General features: G+C 32.7%; 1 protein-coding gene across 2 annotated transcripts in view; it reads left to right on the top strand.

Moving 5' to 3' along the window:
* Window positions 1-18,855, top strand: part of LOC149793111 (uncharacterized) — a 41,476-nt gene that overhangs the window by 13,423 nt on the left and 9,198 nt on the right. Inside the window, exons 3-5 of one of the 2 annotated variants that reach the window (XM_089967020.1) lie at window positions 12,894-13,367; window positions 17,066-17,121; window positions 18,492-18,583. In XM_089967020.1, the coding sequence (XP_089823146.1) occupies window positions 12,894-13,367; window positions 17,066-17,121; window positions 18,492-18,583 (622 nt within the window). The remainder of the gene's footprint in view (window positions 1-12,893; window positions 13,368-17,065; window positions 17,122-18,491; window positions 18,584-18,855) is intronic. The other variant, XM_089967021.1, reaches the window with a different exon arrangement.

Raw genomic sequence — 18,855 nt, forward strand, 5'->3', positions numbered from 1 at the left:
GGTATAGAGTGATACAGTCCTTTGATTAAGACTGATTGAGATCCATTGTCTGTGATGTCTGGGTTAGAGATTTGTTCTCCTATGCATATGGACTGGAAATTTGGAACTCATTTGCAATATCTGTCAAAAAATGTGAAATGAAGAATTCATACACATTTCTTCGAGTCCGTTTTTCACTCTGTTTAGGTTAGATTTCTAACACCATTGCAGGTAATGCACCCCATAAAACATGGCCTAAATTTTCTTGAATGGCAAGTGTGAAACCTTTTCAAAAGTTTATGAATTATCAAATGTAATGTTCCATTTATGGAAGTATTTCTGCAATTTAAATTGTTTTTGACAAACTGCAGTATCATCTGTTTCTGAGATGCATTCAATTCCTTACCCTTAAGGCAACACATTTTTGTTTACGTCACCAGAAAATTATAAAATTTGCACTTGCAAAAATTATAATTTCAGACAATATTCAATAGCTTAGTTAGTGATTGCATATAAAATCATATGATTGCCAATAGAAGAAGAATTTGTATTTAGGCTGCAACCATTTGAAGTTTTTTTTTCTCATTTAAAAGACATTGACTTTTCTTATGTAGGTGGCTACCAATTACTGTATGAATGAGTGACTTATAGCTGCTGTATCAAATTATATACATTTGTTTTATGCTTGATGTACAAAATATCCTTGGACTGTGTTTTTCACATAATCGTGTCATTCTAGTGTACTTTCAGATACAGTATATTCAAACTACAAGTTCCAGTCAAATTTCAATTTTAAGTTTCTATGAATATAGACCTTTCATTTACATTAATATTGATTTTTTCTGATGTAAGCTCTCCTGACATACCTGTAAAATATGTGTGTAAGTTTAATGTCCTTTAATTAGAATTTCTGACGCTTTTTCCGGGGAAAAATTAAAATAACAGTCAAGGAAATGTGAGAGGCTTTAAGCTGTATAAGTCTAGGTGAATTCAAATTCCAGGTGTATTCAGAATATTAAATATTTTGATGGTATTAATTTCAGTAATATTATATTACACAAACAATATCAACAGATCATTTTGACAAAAACTGTCTACCTCATGATGATATCAGTATTGTATCATAGATGTTTCATTCTCACATCACGTGATCTTTAGTATTCATCAGCCAAAAATAGACTCATAATATATCTTCTCTTGTAGCACATTCAATGTGTTTACTTACACATGATTGTCAGTTTTCAATTTTTTTTAAGCTTCTATCAAAATAAGATCAAATTTTTTACATTTATGCCAGTTTAAATTGTTTCTGTGTTTCTGAAGTCAACTCTCAAGACACACATTTGTCAGATATGCATATCATATTGATTTCTACCCATTTGGAGTTTTGCTGTATTTCAAGGCACAAAAAAAAAGGTGGAGATGGAATGCGACTTTTTTAAGTATACAAGTCCAGGTGAAGTCAAGTTCTGAATATATTCAAAGTTATATTATTTGATGGTAATAATATCAGTATTTGTTTATTCCACCAACAATATCAACAGATTATATTCACAGATGGTGTCTACCTTGAGTTTATTTTAAATATTAGTGATTCACTTTATTAAATCCTTTCAATCCAGTACTTAAAAACAGATCAGCCTTGTACTGTATTCAAAAGGTTCATATACACAGCAGGATCTACCTCCTGATTGGCTGCCACTCATAGTTATAAATACTTCATTAATGCCAAAAGAATGTCAGTAGAGTCACTTTGATTTAAAGCCATGATTCATAGTCAAACACAATGACTGTTTGCTCTGACACGTCATTATTCCTTACTTACGATCCAAATCCTCGAAAGTCAAAGAGTTGTTAACTGCTCAAATGACTGGCATACTTTAGAATACTAGTAAAGAGCTCTTAGATGTTATATATATATATATATATATATATATATATATATATATATATATATATATATATATATATATATATATATATTTTTTTTTTTCTTTCTTCTTTCTCACTCTCTTTCTTTCTTTCTCTCTCTCTCTCTCTCTCTCTCTCTCTCTCTCTCTCTCTCTGTGACCCCCTAGAAAATGCCAGTGTTCAGATTTTTCTCACTGAAGCAGTTTGTGGGTTCTTGTGTGTGTGCCCACCTCACAACAGGATGTTAATTGGGTGTGATCTGGAACAGTCCCAAAAGGATCAGTATCTCCCCCTCCCCATCATTTAATGATTTTAGAACATACAGTATGATCACGTGCAAATAAACATTAACTTAATATATACAAAATTACTGTAGTGGAGAATTTTTCATTCAGCATAACAAGAAAAGTGTTTGTATAATTAACAAGGTAGACACGTCCAATAAGTTGCTTGCAAAAGAAATATTCGAGACTAATTACAGTCTAGACGCTTATTGATTACATGTACTCTTCTGAATGTAATTAATTTTGACAATTTGTGTCCCACAAGAAAAACTTAAAATTTTACACTCATTAAAACTTGATGCTAAATGCATTTATATTTACTGATTCTTGTAGGTACTGTAGCAACATTTTTCTGCAATATGGTACCTTTTTTGGGTGTGCTTCTTTCCAAATTAACAAAAATGATATTTTATATTGTTGATTAAAATATAATTAAACAAGCTATTGAAATAGATTTGCAATAAAATGTTAATATCTTTTAAAAAAGTAGCAAAAATGGGTGTTCTGAAAAGGTAGGTTTGAAGAGGAGACTTTGTATTGTAGTCCTTCTGAGATACAGAAAAACTTGTTGACCTAATTTGTTTTGCAGGTGTGCAATAAAGATATTTTCCTGTGTCTCGTTTATAAATAAATTTCTGGACAAGAATATTAAAAATACATATTTTTTTTAAACATTTGGAAGAATTTAATGTAATGTTTATAGGCTGAATCAGTATTTATGAAGATACTGTATGCTTAATGGGTTTTCCTTTTACCTGTGGCTTTGTTATTTGTCACATTTCAATAACAATTCTAAATTAAACTTTCAGCTAGATGATTTTGTCATACCTATTTATAGATTACATGGCCAATTGCACTGAAGGGCTTCAGGTTACATTGCAGTGTAAAACAACAGATAATTTTAATCCTTGAAACTCTCTGGAATGTTAACCAATAAGAAGTTATTATTAGTTCGCTTAGCTAGTTGATTGATTCTCAGTTTGTCATTGTAGTTCTTTTTGACTTGGACAGTGTATCATGTAAATGGATGAATATTTTACTATGAGACATATGTTACAACAAAAACTCAATTCCCCAAATTTTCATTGATTTCTTTCAAATAAAACTTAACTGTCAAAAATAAATAGTTCTGACTCTGGAACAGAAATTAGGTGCAATTAAATTAAATATTTTCACCTACCACAAACCAAATTTTTAACCATATGATAATGTAGTGGGTTAGCATGCCTGACAAGGATTTTACCATTGTGAATGTCAATTGTTATCTACTTGTTTATAATTCACCATGCCTGACAAGGATTTTACCATTGTGAATGTCAATTGTTATCTACTTGTTTATAATTCACCATGCCTGACGAGGATTTTACCATTGTGAATGTCAATTGTTATCTACTTGTTTATAAGTCACCATGCCTGACGAGGATTTTACCATTGTGAATGTCAGTTGTTATCTACTTGTTTATAAGTCACCATGCCTGACGAGGATTTTACTATTGGGAATGTCAATTGTTATCTACTTGTTTATAAGTCACCATGCTTGATGAGGATTTTACCATTGTGAATGTCAATTGTTATCTACTTGTTTATAAGTCACGTCCAGTTGCAAACTGCCTTGACCCAGATCTGCCATCTGTCAGTTTGTTAGGAGTAATTGGCATAAACATAAACCCTGATCAGCTGATGGGTTATGTCACAACAGATCAAGGTTGCAGTTTAACTTGACTTAAAAGGAAGTGTATTCTATTTCACAATCAACAATATAAATATTGAAATCTAATGCTGTCATCATGATAAAATATTCTGCTTGACAAAGAAAAGGTTTGGTATTAAATTGGAAAATGGCTGCATGGTGTGTTTTGCTATATGTCACAAAGACCATTTTTCTGAAGAAAATGAATCACTACAGTTAGAGATAAAGAAATAGGGTCTGTTTATTCTCCACATTCTGTAAAATTCATTGTTCAAAACAGACATTCTAATCACCTCCTCCAGTCATTCTGTATTATTTGAAGTATTTTTTTAAACATTTTTTATGGCTCATAAATAAAGGGAAAGATAAACAGCCAATAGGTATTTTTTTTAAATTGAAACTCTTCCTTATTCATATTGTAAATCTAATCTGCTTTTAAATAGAATACAAACAGGCATAGAATGTTATTTCATGTGAGTAGGAAGAGATGATAGTCCCATTCTTTCTACCATATTTTCTTCATTTCAACAGTATTATTTCTCTTGTAGAAAATAAATGTTAAATTTTTGTTCCTTAACCACAGAAATATATTTTTTTTCAGTTATTGACATCACATATTCATTTATCTCTAAAATTTAATGATGCAAAATTCAGTGTCGTTTTATGAGGAGGTGAGGTGTTACACATTTTGCCGTAATCCCTCTGTTACATAAGAATGAGGCAGTAGAAATCAGGTCTTATCAGTAAAATCAAATGTTAGTGACATTTCTTTGAGCAGCCACCTGTCATTTATGACCACAGTTGTCAATGGATCAATTTTACTGGTGTGGCCTGGCAGTCACTTCCTGAACTTGAGCAATGGCCCTGAATTTTGGGCAAAATATGTACTAAAACACTGCTGAAATCAACCATTTCACTCTCCCCAATATATGCACTACCAACATTTATTTAATCGTTTGTAGCCATATTTGCTGAGTAGAGTCTGCATGTAAAGTGTAGATTGTTGTGAACCTTGAAGGGACAAAAACTGAAGGGAAATGTTAAGTCTGGTTACATTTGGTTTTATTAAATGTGTCAGGTCAAGTTGTAGCCTACAAACCATGAACCAGACAGAAGTACATGTCACAAACTACAATTGTATAATACAATAGCTATTAGAATCTCTATTACCTTTACCGCATATACTTGCTTATAAGTCAAGTCAAACTGCAACCAACAATGATCCTGATCTGCCACAACATAATGTGCTTGCAGACCAGGGTACATATTGTTTGTTATACTAATTACTCCTAACAAACTGCACAGACCCAAATCTGCCAATGCATTATGCGTGGCAGATCTGGGTCTGTGCAGTTTGCAATTGGACTAATAAATGAGATAATACAGCTGTAGTCCATCTTTATGTGGAACAACACATACATAGTTCACGAATTCCTATTGTTTGTCTGTTGTGAAAACCCATACAGCAGTGTCTAGTGGATGATCTTTCTCATCCTGCTTTCACTGTAGCATGCTACAGTGTACATGCAAACTGTAACAGTAAAATAATTTGTCTTTGAAATTTATATATGTAATGACAGGTGTGAATATGATATTTATATTTTGTCTCTTAACAAGTTATTTGCAGCTTACTGCTAAGTTGACTCTATAGTTATTGTAGAAGTTTGTATTTTTGTTGTTATTGATGTTATTATTATTAAAACCAACACAAACCGCTCCAGTGGCCTTGTGGTTAGAGTATTTGCCTCAGATGTGGGAGGTCGTGGGTTTGATCCGTAGTCAAGTCATACCAAAGACTTATAAAAATAGTGCTGACAGCTACCTCGCTTGGCGCTAAGCAATAAGAGGTTAGTGTTAGGACTGGTCAGCCTGGTATCAGGATTATGTGACTGGGTGGGACATCATGCTACATGTCTGCAGCATGATGCCCCAGTGCTCGACATCACTATAAACTGCCACATAACAGACATTGTAGCGATATGACTGAAAAATTGTTAAAACAATGTTAAAATCCAAATCACACACACACACACACAAACCAACACACACAGCCAAAAATGCTATGGTCCGATATCTCGTCATTTGTTTACCTTAGAACATCAGTTAACATAATTTTATTTATCATTTTATTGAGTTGATTCATTTGCTATTCAGGTCTTTAACTTGTGTCCCAAAAAAATTTGAAGGAAGTGTATTTTTTCAGCAGCTTTACAATCTTTGGACGTGATAAGTACAGTAGTTGTCACCTTAGGTAACTTTGCAGTTTATGTGCTCTTGGAACTTTAAAGAAACATATTAATGATTTTCATTGATGTCCCTGTAACTTTACAATCTCCGGACAGGATAAATAGATGTTACCTTAGATAACTTTGTTCTTCATATGCTAATATGCTACAAATGAACTTCAGAAAAAAATGTTAATGTTTTTGATCAATGTATTTTTTTACATCTGTTTACATTTCTATAAAAATGAAAGCATATAGTATTTTAATAAGAACTATGAACACAGAATAAAATATATATGCAGTAATTATTGGTATTTTCCCTCTTTAACACTCTTTAAAAAAATAAATTGGACTTCAAAAGCTGTCTTCCATACACAGAATGGTTTCAAGAAACCATGTTTGTTTGCAGAAGGAGGTGGTCCCCCATCAAGACAGGTTTCATTGCATTTACCATGCTAAAAAATTCCTTGCTGTGGTACATGTATCAACAGTAGCTTTGTGGAAAGCAAATATGTTACTGAAACCCATCATTATAAAATCAGGAAGTCATGAATTTCTTTTGATATCGGATGAAATATTGATTGACATTTACACAAGATATGTATAAAAAAACACATGATGAAGCACAAATCAATTGCTGGCAGAATCGTCCCTAAAAAGAATAAAAGCTCAAATAATGACATCTAAAATCCAGAAGATGTGGATTTTAAGATCTATCACATTTCCAAAAATACAAATAAAGCAGCTTTAATATCAGCAAACATTTGAGTAGTTTTTTCTCAACTTAAAAGTTCATAATTTTGAATTTTGAAAACTTAATATATCACTCAACCTCAACTCATTATATACATGTTCATACCTATTGCACAAACCTAAGTAGACAAAAACAAATAACAGTGCATACCTGTAGAGAATGCTACATCATTCAGTATACACCTTATGCTTCGAATCAAGCGAAGGTTCATATACCATACATACTTGTTTATAAGTCAAGTCAAACTGAAAATAACAAAGATCCTGATATGCATTAGCATACTGCACCTGCAGATCACGATCTGTCATATTTGTTCTACTGATTATTCCTAACAAACTGTGCTGATCCTGATCTGCTGGCATCCAAAGGCAGATTTGGGTCTGTGCAGTTTGCAGTTGGACTGGTCTTATAAGCGAGTATATACAGTACATATCACAGCCAAACTATCAAATTTAGGAATGTGCATCATGGAAAGGACTAAAACAAGGCATAGATAAATTGAAGTAGGTGTTTAACATAAGAAAAGAAAAAAGAGAGGAGAACAACATTTATTGATATATTTCATAAGCAGGTATGAAATTTGTGATGATTTTCTAGCACAATGCCAAAACCTTTACCATGATTGTCCGGACTGGTCAAAGTCAGCTAATACACCAGTTTCAGATTGTGTGGCTTGTAGGTGGTATAATCACTTGTAGCTGGGTTTGGACCCAGGTTCAATCCTACATGTGTATTTAATGTAAACTGGCAGGCCCCATGGGTTGACAAAATAACAACTAGAATTTGGAAAACAGATTTTCTCAGACCAAGAATATTGGAGGTAACATATCTGAAATACATTGTTTCCACGTTTTTTTTATTATTTTTAAATTCACTGTTAGCCAAGAACATAACTCATTTGTTATCCACCCAATTCAGAAATTTGGCATGGATTAGTCTTTGGGTTGGAGAAAATATCTGGTTTGGTATGCATTGTAGGGTGTGTTGTGCTTTTTATGTAATCATAGGTTTACTGTATTTGCATGGTCTTTTAATGTTCTATACACAAGAGCAACACAATCTGTTTCTCCATCATCATCTTTATTAAAGTAATTGGATTCATTATTAAAAAATGAGCATATTCATCACTATGAAACCTATTTTCAAAGTCTTTGCAGTTAGAAACTGGATGATCATATTTGGTTTAGATCCAGAGTTACTTTGTTGACTTGCAACTTGTATTTTCAGTTCAGATACATCTTTCTTAAAACCATGCACACCTTATTAGCATATAGCGTGCCTTCTCTAGACACTTCACATTTCTCGGGGAAGGTAATTTGGCATGTACTTCTTTAAAATTCAAATTTATTCAAAAGCAAGGTTAGTTTATCATTTAACTGGCAAATTTTCTCACATACCCATATTGGCCAGGATCTTTGTGTAGTTTACTGAGAGAGAAAAAAAAATATTTTAGTTGTTGGGGTCTTAAATGAGGCAACATTTTCACTTATTGTCACATGCCAGGTGCATCTGATAAGAAAAATACGATTAAAAAAGTGTATTTTTAAATGATTTTAGTGTAATGTGTCTGATCAGTGTTCATTGAACATTTAACACAACAAAAGAAGATGAAAACACCTTTTCATTCATTGCTGAAATGTAGCAGGTCCTTCAAATGATATAATATAGCATATCCTACAGTTGACATAATATAGCATATCCTATAATTGATATAATATAGCATGTCCTACAATTGATATAAAATAGCATGTCCTACAATGGATATAATGTAGCATGTCCTACAATTGACGTAATATAACATGTCCTACAATGGATGTAATATAACATGTCCTACAATCGATATAATATAGCATGTCCTACAATTGATATAAAATAGCATGTCCTACAATTGACATAATATAGCATGTCCTACAATGGATGTAATATAGCATGTCCTACAATTGATGTAATATAGCATGTCATATAATCGATATAATATAGCATGTCCTACAATTGATATAAAATAGCATGTCCTACAATTGACATAATATAGCATGTCCTACAATTGATATAAAATAGCATGTCCCACAATGGATATAATATAGAATGTCCTACAATTGAAATAATATAACATGTCCTACAATGGATGTAATATAGCATGTCCTACAATTGACGTAATATAACATGTCATACAATCGATATAATATAGCATACAATTGATGTAATATAGCATGTCATACAATCGATATAATATAGCATGTCCTACAATTGATATAAAATAGCATGTCCTACAATTGACATAATATAGCATGTCCTACAATTGATATAAAATAGAATGTCCCACAATGGACATAATATAGCATGTCCTACAATTGACATAATATAGCATGTCCTACAATTGATGTAATATAACATGTCCTACAATCGATATAATATAGCATGTCCTGCAATTGATATAAAATAGCATGTCCTACAATTGACATAATATAGCATGTCCTACAATTGATATAAAATAGAATGTCCCACAATGGACATAATATAGAATGTCCTACAATTGAAATAATATAGCATGTCCTACAATTGGTATAATATAGCATGTCCTACAATGGATATAATGTAGCATGTCCTACAATTGACATAATATAGCATGTCCTACAATTGATATAAAATAGAATGTCCTACAATTGACATAATATAGCATGTCCTACAATGGATATAATGTAGCATGTCCTACAATTGACATAATATAGCATGTCCTACAATTGATGTAATATAGCATGTCCTACAATCGATATAATATAGCATACAATTGATGTAATATAGCATGTCATACAATCGATATAATATAGCATGTCCTACAATTGATATAAAATAGCATGTCCTACAATTGACATAATATAGCATGTCCTACAATTGATATAAAATAGAATGTCCCACAATGGACATAATATAGAATGTCCTACAATTGAAATAATATAGCATGTCCTACAATTGGTATAATATAGCATGTCCTACAATGGATATAATGTAGCATGTCCTACAATTGACATAATATAGCATGTCCTACATTTGATGTAATATAGCATGTCCTACAATCGATATAATATAGCATACAATTGATGTAATATAGCATGTCCTACAATCAATATAATATAGCATGTCCTACAATTGATGTAATATAGCATATCCTACAATTATGTAATATAACATGTCCTACAATGTACATAATATAGCATGTCCTACAATTGATATAATATAACGTCCTACAATTGATGTAATATATCTTGTCCTACAATGGATATAATATAGCATGTCCTACAACTGATGTAATATAGCATGTCCTACAATTGACATAATATAGCATGTCCTACAATGGACATAATATAGCATGTCCTACAATTGACATAATATAGCATATCCTACAATTGATGTAATATAGCTTGCCCTATAATGGATATAATATAGCATGTCCTACAATTGATGTAATATAGCTTGTCCTACAATTGACATAATATAGCATGTCCTACAATGGATGTAATATAGCACGTCCTACAATTGATATAATATAGCATGCCCTACAATGGATGTAATATAACATGTCCTACAATGGACATAATATAGCATGTCCTACAATTGATATAATATAGCATGTCCGACAATGGATGTAATATAGTATGTCCTACAATTGACATAATATAGCATGTCCTACAATGGATGTAATATAGCATGTCCCACAATGGATATAATGTAGCATGTCCTACAATTGATATAACATAGCATGTCCTACAATGGATGTAATATAGCATGTCCTACAATTGACATAATATAGCATGTCCTATAATTGATGTAAAATAGCATGTCCTACAATTGATGTAATATAGCATGTCCTACAATTGATGTACTTATAGCATGTCCTACAATTGACATAATATGGCATGTCCTACATTTGATATAATATAGCATGTCCTACAATGGATATAATTTAGCATGTCCTACAATTGACATAATATAGCATGTCCTACATTTGATATAATATAGCATGTCCTACAGTTGATATAATATAGCATGTCCTACAATTGACATAATATAGCATGTCCTACAATTCATGCAGTATATCCTTTCAATTGATATAATATAGCATGTCCTAAAATGCATTTGTGCAATGATTCTACTGATGTTTGGTTTGCAGTCATGTTGTCACTTGTATATTTTTAGTCTGCCTATGTATGCATTGCCACTGTGATACATATATCAAAGTTAGCTATCATGATACAGATATACGGCTCTAGTGGATGCACATTTACATGTACAAAGCAGATTTTATGGGAAAAATGTTGGCACATAAAATAATTGCCAACATTGAACAGAAATAAAAGAATTCTTATTTATAAAAAAAGTAAAATTTAAATGAAACCAAATCATAGTGATAATTTCTATTAAGATCTACTACAGCAGAGTTTGTTTTTAGGGATACACTGTAATGATTTTGCACCCACTACTGATTTTTAATTTAATCAGTCAACATCAAAAGCATTACTGTGTGACTTGTCGAAAATGTGTCACCCTTTGAAATGGACAGTACACTGTACTGGGCAGTCACTGCAAACCAAATTTTATACCTGGCTAGTGTCAGGAAACTGACATACTGACATTTAAAGTTTTGCTGTATCTTTACATAGTAGGCTGATACATTATTAGTTGCAAGTTGGTTTAGTGAGGTGTATGAAATGTTACAAGATTTTTACACTCCATACACTAACCAACAGTAAACTTAGATGTAATAAATTTATTGTCTCATAAAAATTACATAAACTTGTTTTCTTTAAAGAATCAAAAACAAGTTGCCATTTCTGGCTTTCCAGACACTTGTTTAAGGCCAATGTATTCGGTGCAGCAATTAACTCCCTTGGGCTGAATAAATCCTTTTTTAATGGTCGTAATTTTCACTGATGATCAACCCAGTAGCAACTCATTTCTGTATTTAATTAAGTAATATATCTGGATCATAAATCAAATCCTAGCATTTTCTGCTCTTTATTTTTACCCAGTTGTGTATTGCCAGTTAAATTGTAACATAAGTCACATTTTCTAGCAATGACTTTGTTGTAGTTTTTACACCCTGATAGTATAATTTTTAACAAATACTGGAGTTGATGATTGACCAATCATATTCCTTGAACTTTGTTTATGAGGTAATAATTAGTATTACTTTAGGTACATGTATTAAACTTCAAAATTCAAAGTCAGGGTAAATAAGGGCTGCTAGAGAGTGACAATTGTTTATTTAAGATGTTTGGTCGTATAAATATAAAGCACTTTCAGGGTTTTAAATTGGCAGTATTTTGCTTGCACTAGGCTGGTAGATTTCATTTCAGACTAGTAATTTTAATAATTTCAGCTGTCTTGTGGAAAGTTAAGTTTCATTTTTTGCCACTCATCGCTTAATTATGCTGTAATTTTCAGCAATCTGAATGATCAGATGATGTACTAGTTCCATCAGAGCTATTTCTGTAAATTCCCAAGATTCATTTGCTCCCTAGAGTGTTAGAGCAGTTTGTAATAGACGTGAGGAGGTACTATTTCTTGCCTTTCAAAATGAGGCAGTTGTGTAATAAATGAAAGATGGGAAAAGCGGATTCTTGATGAGAAGAATATTGTGCAGTGTACAGAGTTTACAAAAATGGACACAGGGAAAACATCTTGTGACTATAGTTCATTCCACTTAGCATCGCAAATTTTATCCTATCATTAACACAGTAAATGTTCAGGTCAGTGTCATTGAGTGTAGCTAAAGGTACCTAATTGCGATTAAATATGTCACGTGAAACAAATTAGACACTTTTAGCTTCATTTAATGATGCTGACCTAAAAACGTACCAAGTTACATATAGGATAAAATTCACAGTGTTGTGCAGTACAAATTATAGTGTAGATTCAGCAAGGCAAGTAAATTTCTACTAATCCTTCTGGTTACATATAAAGTTCTATTAAAATTCTAAGTCTGCAGTCTACAATTAAAATTTTCAAAATTGTGCAAGTTGTGTCTTGAGTTACTTTTTTTGTTTTTTCAGGGGAGCTAAACCTGAGTCTTGATGTTGAAGATATTGTGGGTATCAGCAAAGGAAAGTCAGCTTGTACATGTCGTGAGGTTGAAGAGCAGCTTTTACTTATGGCAAAGCATGCGTATCACAACATTCGACGTAGAGATGAGACCCCCGCAGCTTTTGAACAGTTTCGTAAAGAGCTGTCCCAAACTAATGAAATTGTACGAGATTCAATGGAAATAATGAACACATTGAAAATTTTATGCAATCATGGTCGATCAATAAATGACATTTCCTCAGGGAGTATACTTTTTAATCTGCAATGTTCTACGCAGGATGGTTTAAAGGATATATGGGATATGTACCAGACGGGTAGCCTGCAAGAACAGTTCCAAAAAAGTTTTGTGACAGAAAACTTGAAAAAACAATATCATGCCAATGATATTAAGTTAAAAGTTACTATTCCTGAAGAAGAGTTCCAACAGTGCCAGAATGATCTTGGTAAGACAATATCTGTAGGTGAGCATGTATGCATGTGTGATTTGGATTTCTAATGTAGCATTAATATCTTTTCAGTCATTTTTCTACAATGTCTGCAGTATGACATTTTATATTGATGCCTAGCACAGACATGTAGTAGACATGGAGTTCTAACCCGTGACCTCCCTCATCCTAGGTGGATGCTTTAACCACTTAGGCCACCAGAGCAGTCATTGTGTTTTTATACTCTTGTGTACTCCATACATTTATGGGAATTCATCTCCATTTATCGCATATGAAGTTTGCTGCTATAAATGCAATGTTTTGCATAATAATTTGGAAAAGAATGCTGTGTTCTGCTTATGGCATTATAAGTTTGTCTAGAGTGTGAAGTTGTGTGAATCCAGCTAAAATTGAAACTTTTGTGCAAATTATTTTCATCGTTGCAGACATAGGCACACACATCTTCGCTAGCCAAGGTTGCAATATGATAACCCTATCTACACCTTGGCGTATCAAGCAAATATTTCTGAGCTTCAGGTCTGTGAATTTCATTGGATGCAGTGGCAAGCCACCATATCCAATCAAAATTAAGTTATTTAAATTTAAACACTGTTCTTACACGATTGAGACAAGTGGAGCATACAGCTTGAATGGACTGATAAATAAGTAATTTTCTACTGCCTGTCCATGTTTGTACAAATACCTTTCACTCAAATACACCTGTAATGGTTTCCCTCTGGTATGTAGTCATACTTTCGATGCTAAATTTACAAAGTATCCATTTGAGGTCAGTTGCTTCCACCATTTTCAGCTGATGCACCACTGTTACATGCTATTGGTTAGTTGGCATTACATACTAAGGGAGGCAACTCATGAAATCCAGTAGATGTTGCTAGGACAAAGCACTAAAGTATCTGTTCAGTCTGCCAAGGTGTAGATAGGGTTATCATATCGAAATCTTGGCTAGCAAAGATGAAGGACCAAAAAAAAATAAGGATTGGGTGCACATTTTCATGACCTGTGCATATTTATTTTCCCCCAAAATGTAGAAATTACTCAATTTGTTGCTGTAAAATGCTGCTATTTTGGACTGCCATTTCAGTTGTTTGAAGAGCGATGGTCAAAAAATGCTAGTTTGATTGAAAAAGGCCCTAGTGATGAATAATTTCATCTGGAAGGTTTTAGATGACAGCTGAGGTATAGTAGATTTAAAAAACATGATTGAATCGACGATAATATTAGGTTGTGTTGATGGAGATTCTTCATAGCCTTTGTACATTCATATCACAGCGAAGATCAAGCATTCAGTGTTGTTTCAAAACTTACGAGTGACTAACTCTCTGGTGGAAATGCAGCCTGATTACGATGTTTTCCTTGCAAAAAAAAAGAAAGAAAAAAAACAAAACTTTAAAACATGAACTAATGAAGGGGGATATTGATTTTCATTTTTCTTATTTTTAACACCCTTTAAAAAAGAAAAACATTATAACACTTTTCCTCTATTTTCATTATTAGTTACTTTATGATGTATTGGGAGGCCAGAATTATCCTTCTCCTTAAGCTTTAAGGACAGACAATGCCAAAATTTACAAACTCCTAGTTGCAGTGATACAGTTCATAATTTCATAAAGGCAGTTAACAGCAAATCTAGCATGTAGGAGTATGTTGTTGTTGTTGTGGGGTTTAACGCCATTTTTCAGCACACAATAGGCTATACATGGCGGCCAGTATTAATGGTGGAGGAAGAACCTGGGAAAACACCGGAAAGAACCACCGACCCACGAGAAGCTACTGGCAAGCTTTCTCACATACCCACATTGGCTGAATCCTAGACTTGAACCGCTGCAGGCAGAGGTGAGATGGCAGTGATCTGTAATGAAGAGCGCTTTAGACCACTCGGCCACTCGGGGTCCCTGTAGGAGTATAGGAGGGCAAATAATATGTCTGTACCATACAAGATGAAGTAGTGGTGATTTGAAGATTAATAGGTAGTTGATTTTTTTATAGATAATGTTTTACTGGGGAAAATGAGTGTCTTTCACTAGGACACACCAAAAGTGATTTAAGAGTACCAAAAAAAAGTAGCATGGATACAGTATTTCTGAAGGTCCCATCTTAAGTCTTAAATATTATTTTGATGGAAGTAGAGACTTTTGAAGGCAATCAGTTTGTCCTTTTTATGATACATTTAGGTTTGAAATATGCAAAATGATTGGTCAAATAGTTTCACATGTACAAGATACATTTAGGTTTGAAATATGCAAAATGATTGGTCAAATAGTTTCACATGTACAAGATACATTTAGGTTTGAAATATGCAAAATGATTGGTCAAATAGTTTCACATGTACAAGATACATTTAGGTTTGAAATGCGCAAAATGATTGGTCAAATAGTTTCACATGTACAAGATACATTTAGGTTTGAAATATGCAGAATGATTGGTCAAATAGTTTCACATGTACAAGATACATTTAGGTTTGAAATGCGCAAAATGATTGGTTAAATAGTTTCTTATGTACAAGATACATTTAGGTTTGAAATATGCAAAATGATTTGGTTAAATAGTTTCACTTGTACAAGATAGATTTAGGTTTGAAATATGCAAAATGGTTAGTTAAATAGTTTTCACATGTAAAAGATACATTTAGGTTTGAAATATGCAAAATGATTGGTCAGATAGTTTCACTTCTACAAGATAGATTTAGGTTAGAAATATGCAAAATGATTGGTTAAATAGTTTCACTTCTACAAGATAGATTTAGGTTTGAAATATGCAAAATGATTGGTTAAATAGTTTCACATGTACAAGATTCCTCATCATGGCAAGCAGCAATTTATTCTTTGTGCAAATAGAAGTTGTACTTGTAGCAAGAAAAACAATAATTTTGTAGGCTTGAGCAATAAATGGAAACTGAATTACCTTGTAAGCATGGAAATTATTATTTGCTAAACCATTCAGTAGCATATTTGTATATAATAATATCTTGTTTAAATTCCTGTGTAAAACCTGGTCATAATTTGTGTTTATGAAAAATATTTAAACTTGTGGCATTGCCCAATCTGATTAAAATCAGATCTCTGTCCTACATGAAGGTCTGACAGTGACCATATAGGGGTCTTGTTCTGGTAACCTATGTTATTACCATAATCACTAATTTTATCAACCAATCAGATGAAGCCTTTGGAGACTGAGCATTGTGGATGAAGAGCATGAATGTGTACCAAATGATTTGATTCACTTTTGGATTTTTGAAAGCTGCATTTCTATTGGCTTAATTCTAAGGTCACAGAACATGACCTTTAAGCTGTCATCATCAGATCTTCACTTAGGACAGTGGAGATTTGATTTTAATCAGATTGGGCTTTGTCACATATTAAAATGCTGCTTTATTTAACGAAATGGTGAAATATATTGGCATAAGTGTAGGAAAAGAAAATATCCTCCATTTAAAAAAAATACAGTTCTCCAGTAATTGAAAGGGAATTAAAAACTTTTTCACTCATGAAATGGCTTTAGATTATAAACTTTGAAAAATGCAGAAGATTAAAATGCCGAAGAAAAATATGGGTAAATGACTGTTAACTTGGTATTTTCAGTCCTGAATGTATAAATATGGTGTATGTTGGGTCTCTAACATTTGAACATTAAAACTGGATTATGATTTATGCATGATTTTTTTAAATTTGTCTCAAAAAGTCTCTTTTATATTTCAGTAGAGATGGAGCTTGAGAAGTCAAAGATGGCCATCACCGAAAGAAATTTAAATCTGGTACTATATTCTATTTACAACTTCCGTATTGCCTGACATTTTTAAATCTGGTACTGTATTCTATTTACAACTTCTGTATTGCCTGACATTTTTAAATCTGGTACTATATTCTATTTACAACTTCTGTATTGCCTGACATTTTTAAATCTGGTACTATATTCTGTTTACAACTTCTGTATTGCCTGACATTTTTGTACACATTTGATTCATTGCAGCTTAAGATGTATTAATAAACATAGGTACAAGTATTGGTGATAATTTGATGTAGATTTGTACCAAGGAAACATGGCAGATTTCAACAAGAATAAAAAAGTTATCAGTAATTAAAATGAATGTACCAAAATGTGTGTTTTAAATTTATGGATTGTAATAAAAAAAATTGGAGAAAATCTTGCATGATACCTATTTATGTTCATCTATACAGTCTACATCCATTATAATGCCATTCTTTTTACTGCCACTGATACATGTTGCCTACAAAACTGCCCACAATTGATTGCCCTGTAACTGTATCATAGTGCCATTTATCAGTCTAATATTTGGAACAAAATGCCTTTGCTGCCTTAATTTCCTTCAGTATAACAACTGTTAATTTTGTCAGACATAAACTTTCTTATAACTTTCAAACAATAATTGTATATATAGTGTAATTTTTAAAAATTTGCATTCCTGTTGCTGTAAAGATAATTATGGAAATCTTGAAATGGTAACACCCCCCTGTGAAGCTTGGCAAGCTTGGCTTTCTGTAGAAAGAGGACTCATTAAATACATGTTTGCATCTAACATCCATATTACAAACTCACCAGCTGTTGCCTTACCCACCCCTCTTCTCAGTGCTCTATGAGGCAACTAAAGGAGGCATGAGGCATGATGATGCAGTGTCGTGTCTCAAAGGGTCCAAGATCATGAAAACTCCTTAAATTGCAAAGACCTTGAATTTTTCCCAGAACTCTTTGATTTTATTTGAGGGAATACAGAACATTAAAACACTAAAATATATCCCCTTTAAATTTGGGATTTTTGTTATTGGCCTTTTTTTGGAAAAAAATAAATTGATTAATGCATTTATTGGGATTGAATGGGTTCAAAAAATCAAATCACATGGGTAGTAACTAGGTTGCTAAAAAATTAAAAGTCTAAAATCTCTTTGGTGTAAATACAAGGGGTCAGATTGAGTAAAAACCAAACTATGGGGTCAAAACTGGGGGTCAAAAACGTTAAAATTTGGAGGTCTCTGATGTACCAATGAGGGTAAAAGGAACAACTGCTGACCATTGTATTATGTAGACCTTTTAGTTCTTTTCATTTATATACATGTACTCCAAAAGCTTAACAGTTTATATATGTATAATCTCCATCAATTCTTGCAGCACGGCGGCTGTAATAGGACATCAGGGAACTGCCTTATTCCTCCTACTGTGCAAGTCATCAACCCTCAGCCTGAAAGAGTCTTCAGAGAAATGTAAGTCATCACTCAAAGTTCGTCTTTAAATTTTAGCACTGACAGTTCCCTTGGGATGTATTGCCATATTTATGTGCACTTTTGAAAAAACGGGGGAGACCCAAGCAGGTATTTTGAAAATTTTTAGAGTCACATAAAGTCCATATGGAGTTCAAGAGAAAATTATAACCTTATGAGAAAAGATGCAGTACATTTATGCTAAAAATGATAATTGGAAGTTAGGATTTGCTGATGGAAAAATAAACAGATTTACCTTAATTTTTCTGATAATC

Source organism: Sinohyriopsis cumingii, chromosome 8 (assembly GCF_028554795.1).
Source record: "Sinohyriopsis cumingii isolate HCF-2022 chromosome 8, ASM2855479v2, whole genome shotgun sequence".
In the NCBI taxonomy this organism is placed as follows: domain Eukaryota; kingdom Metazoa; phylum Mollusca; class Bivalvia; order Unionida; family Unionidae; genus Sinohyriopsis; species Sinohyriopsis cumingii.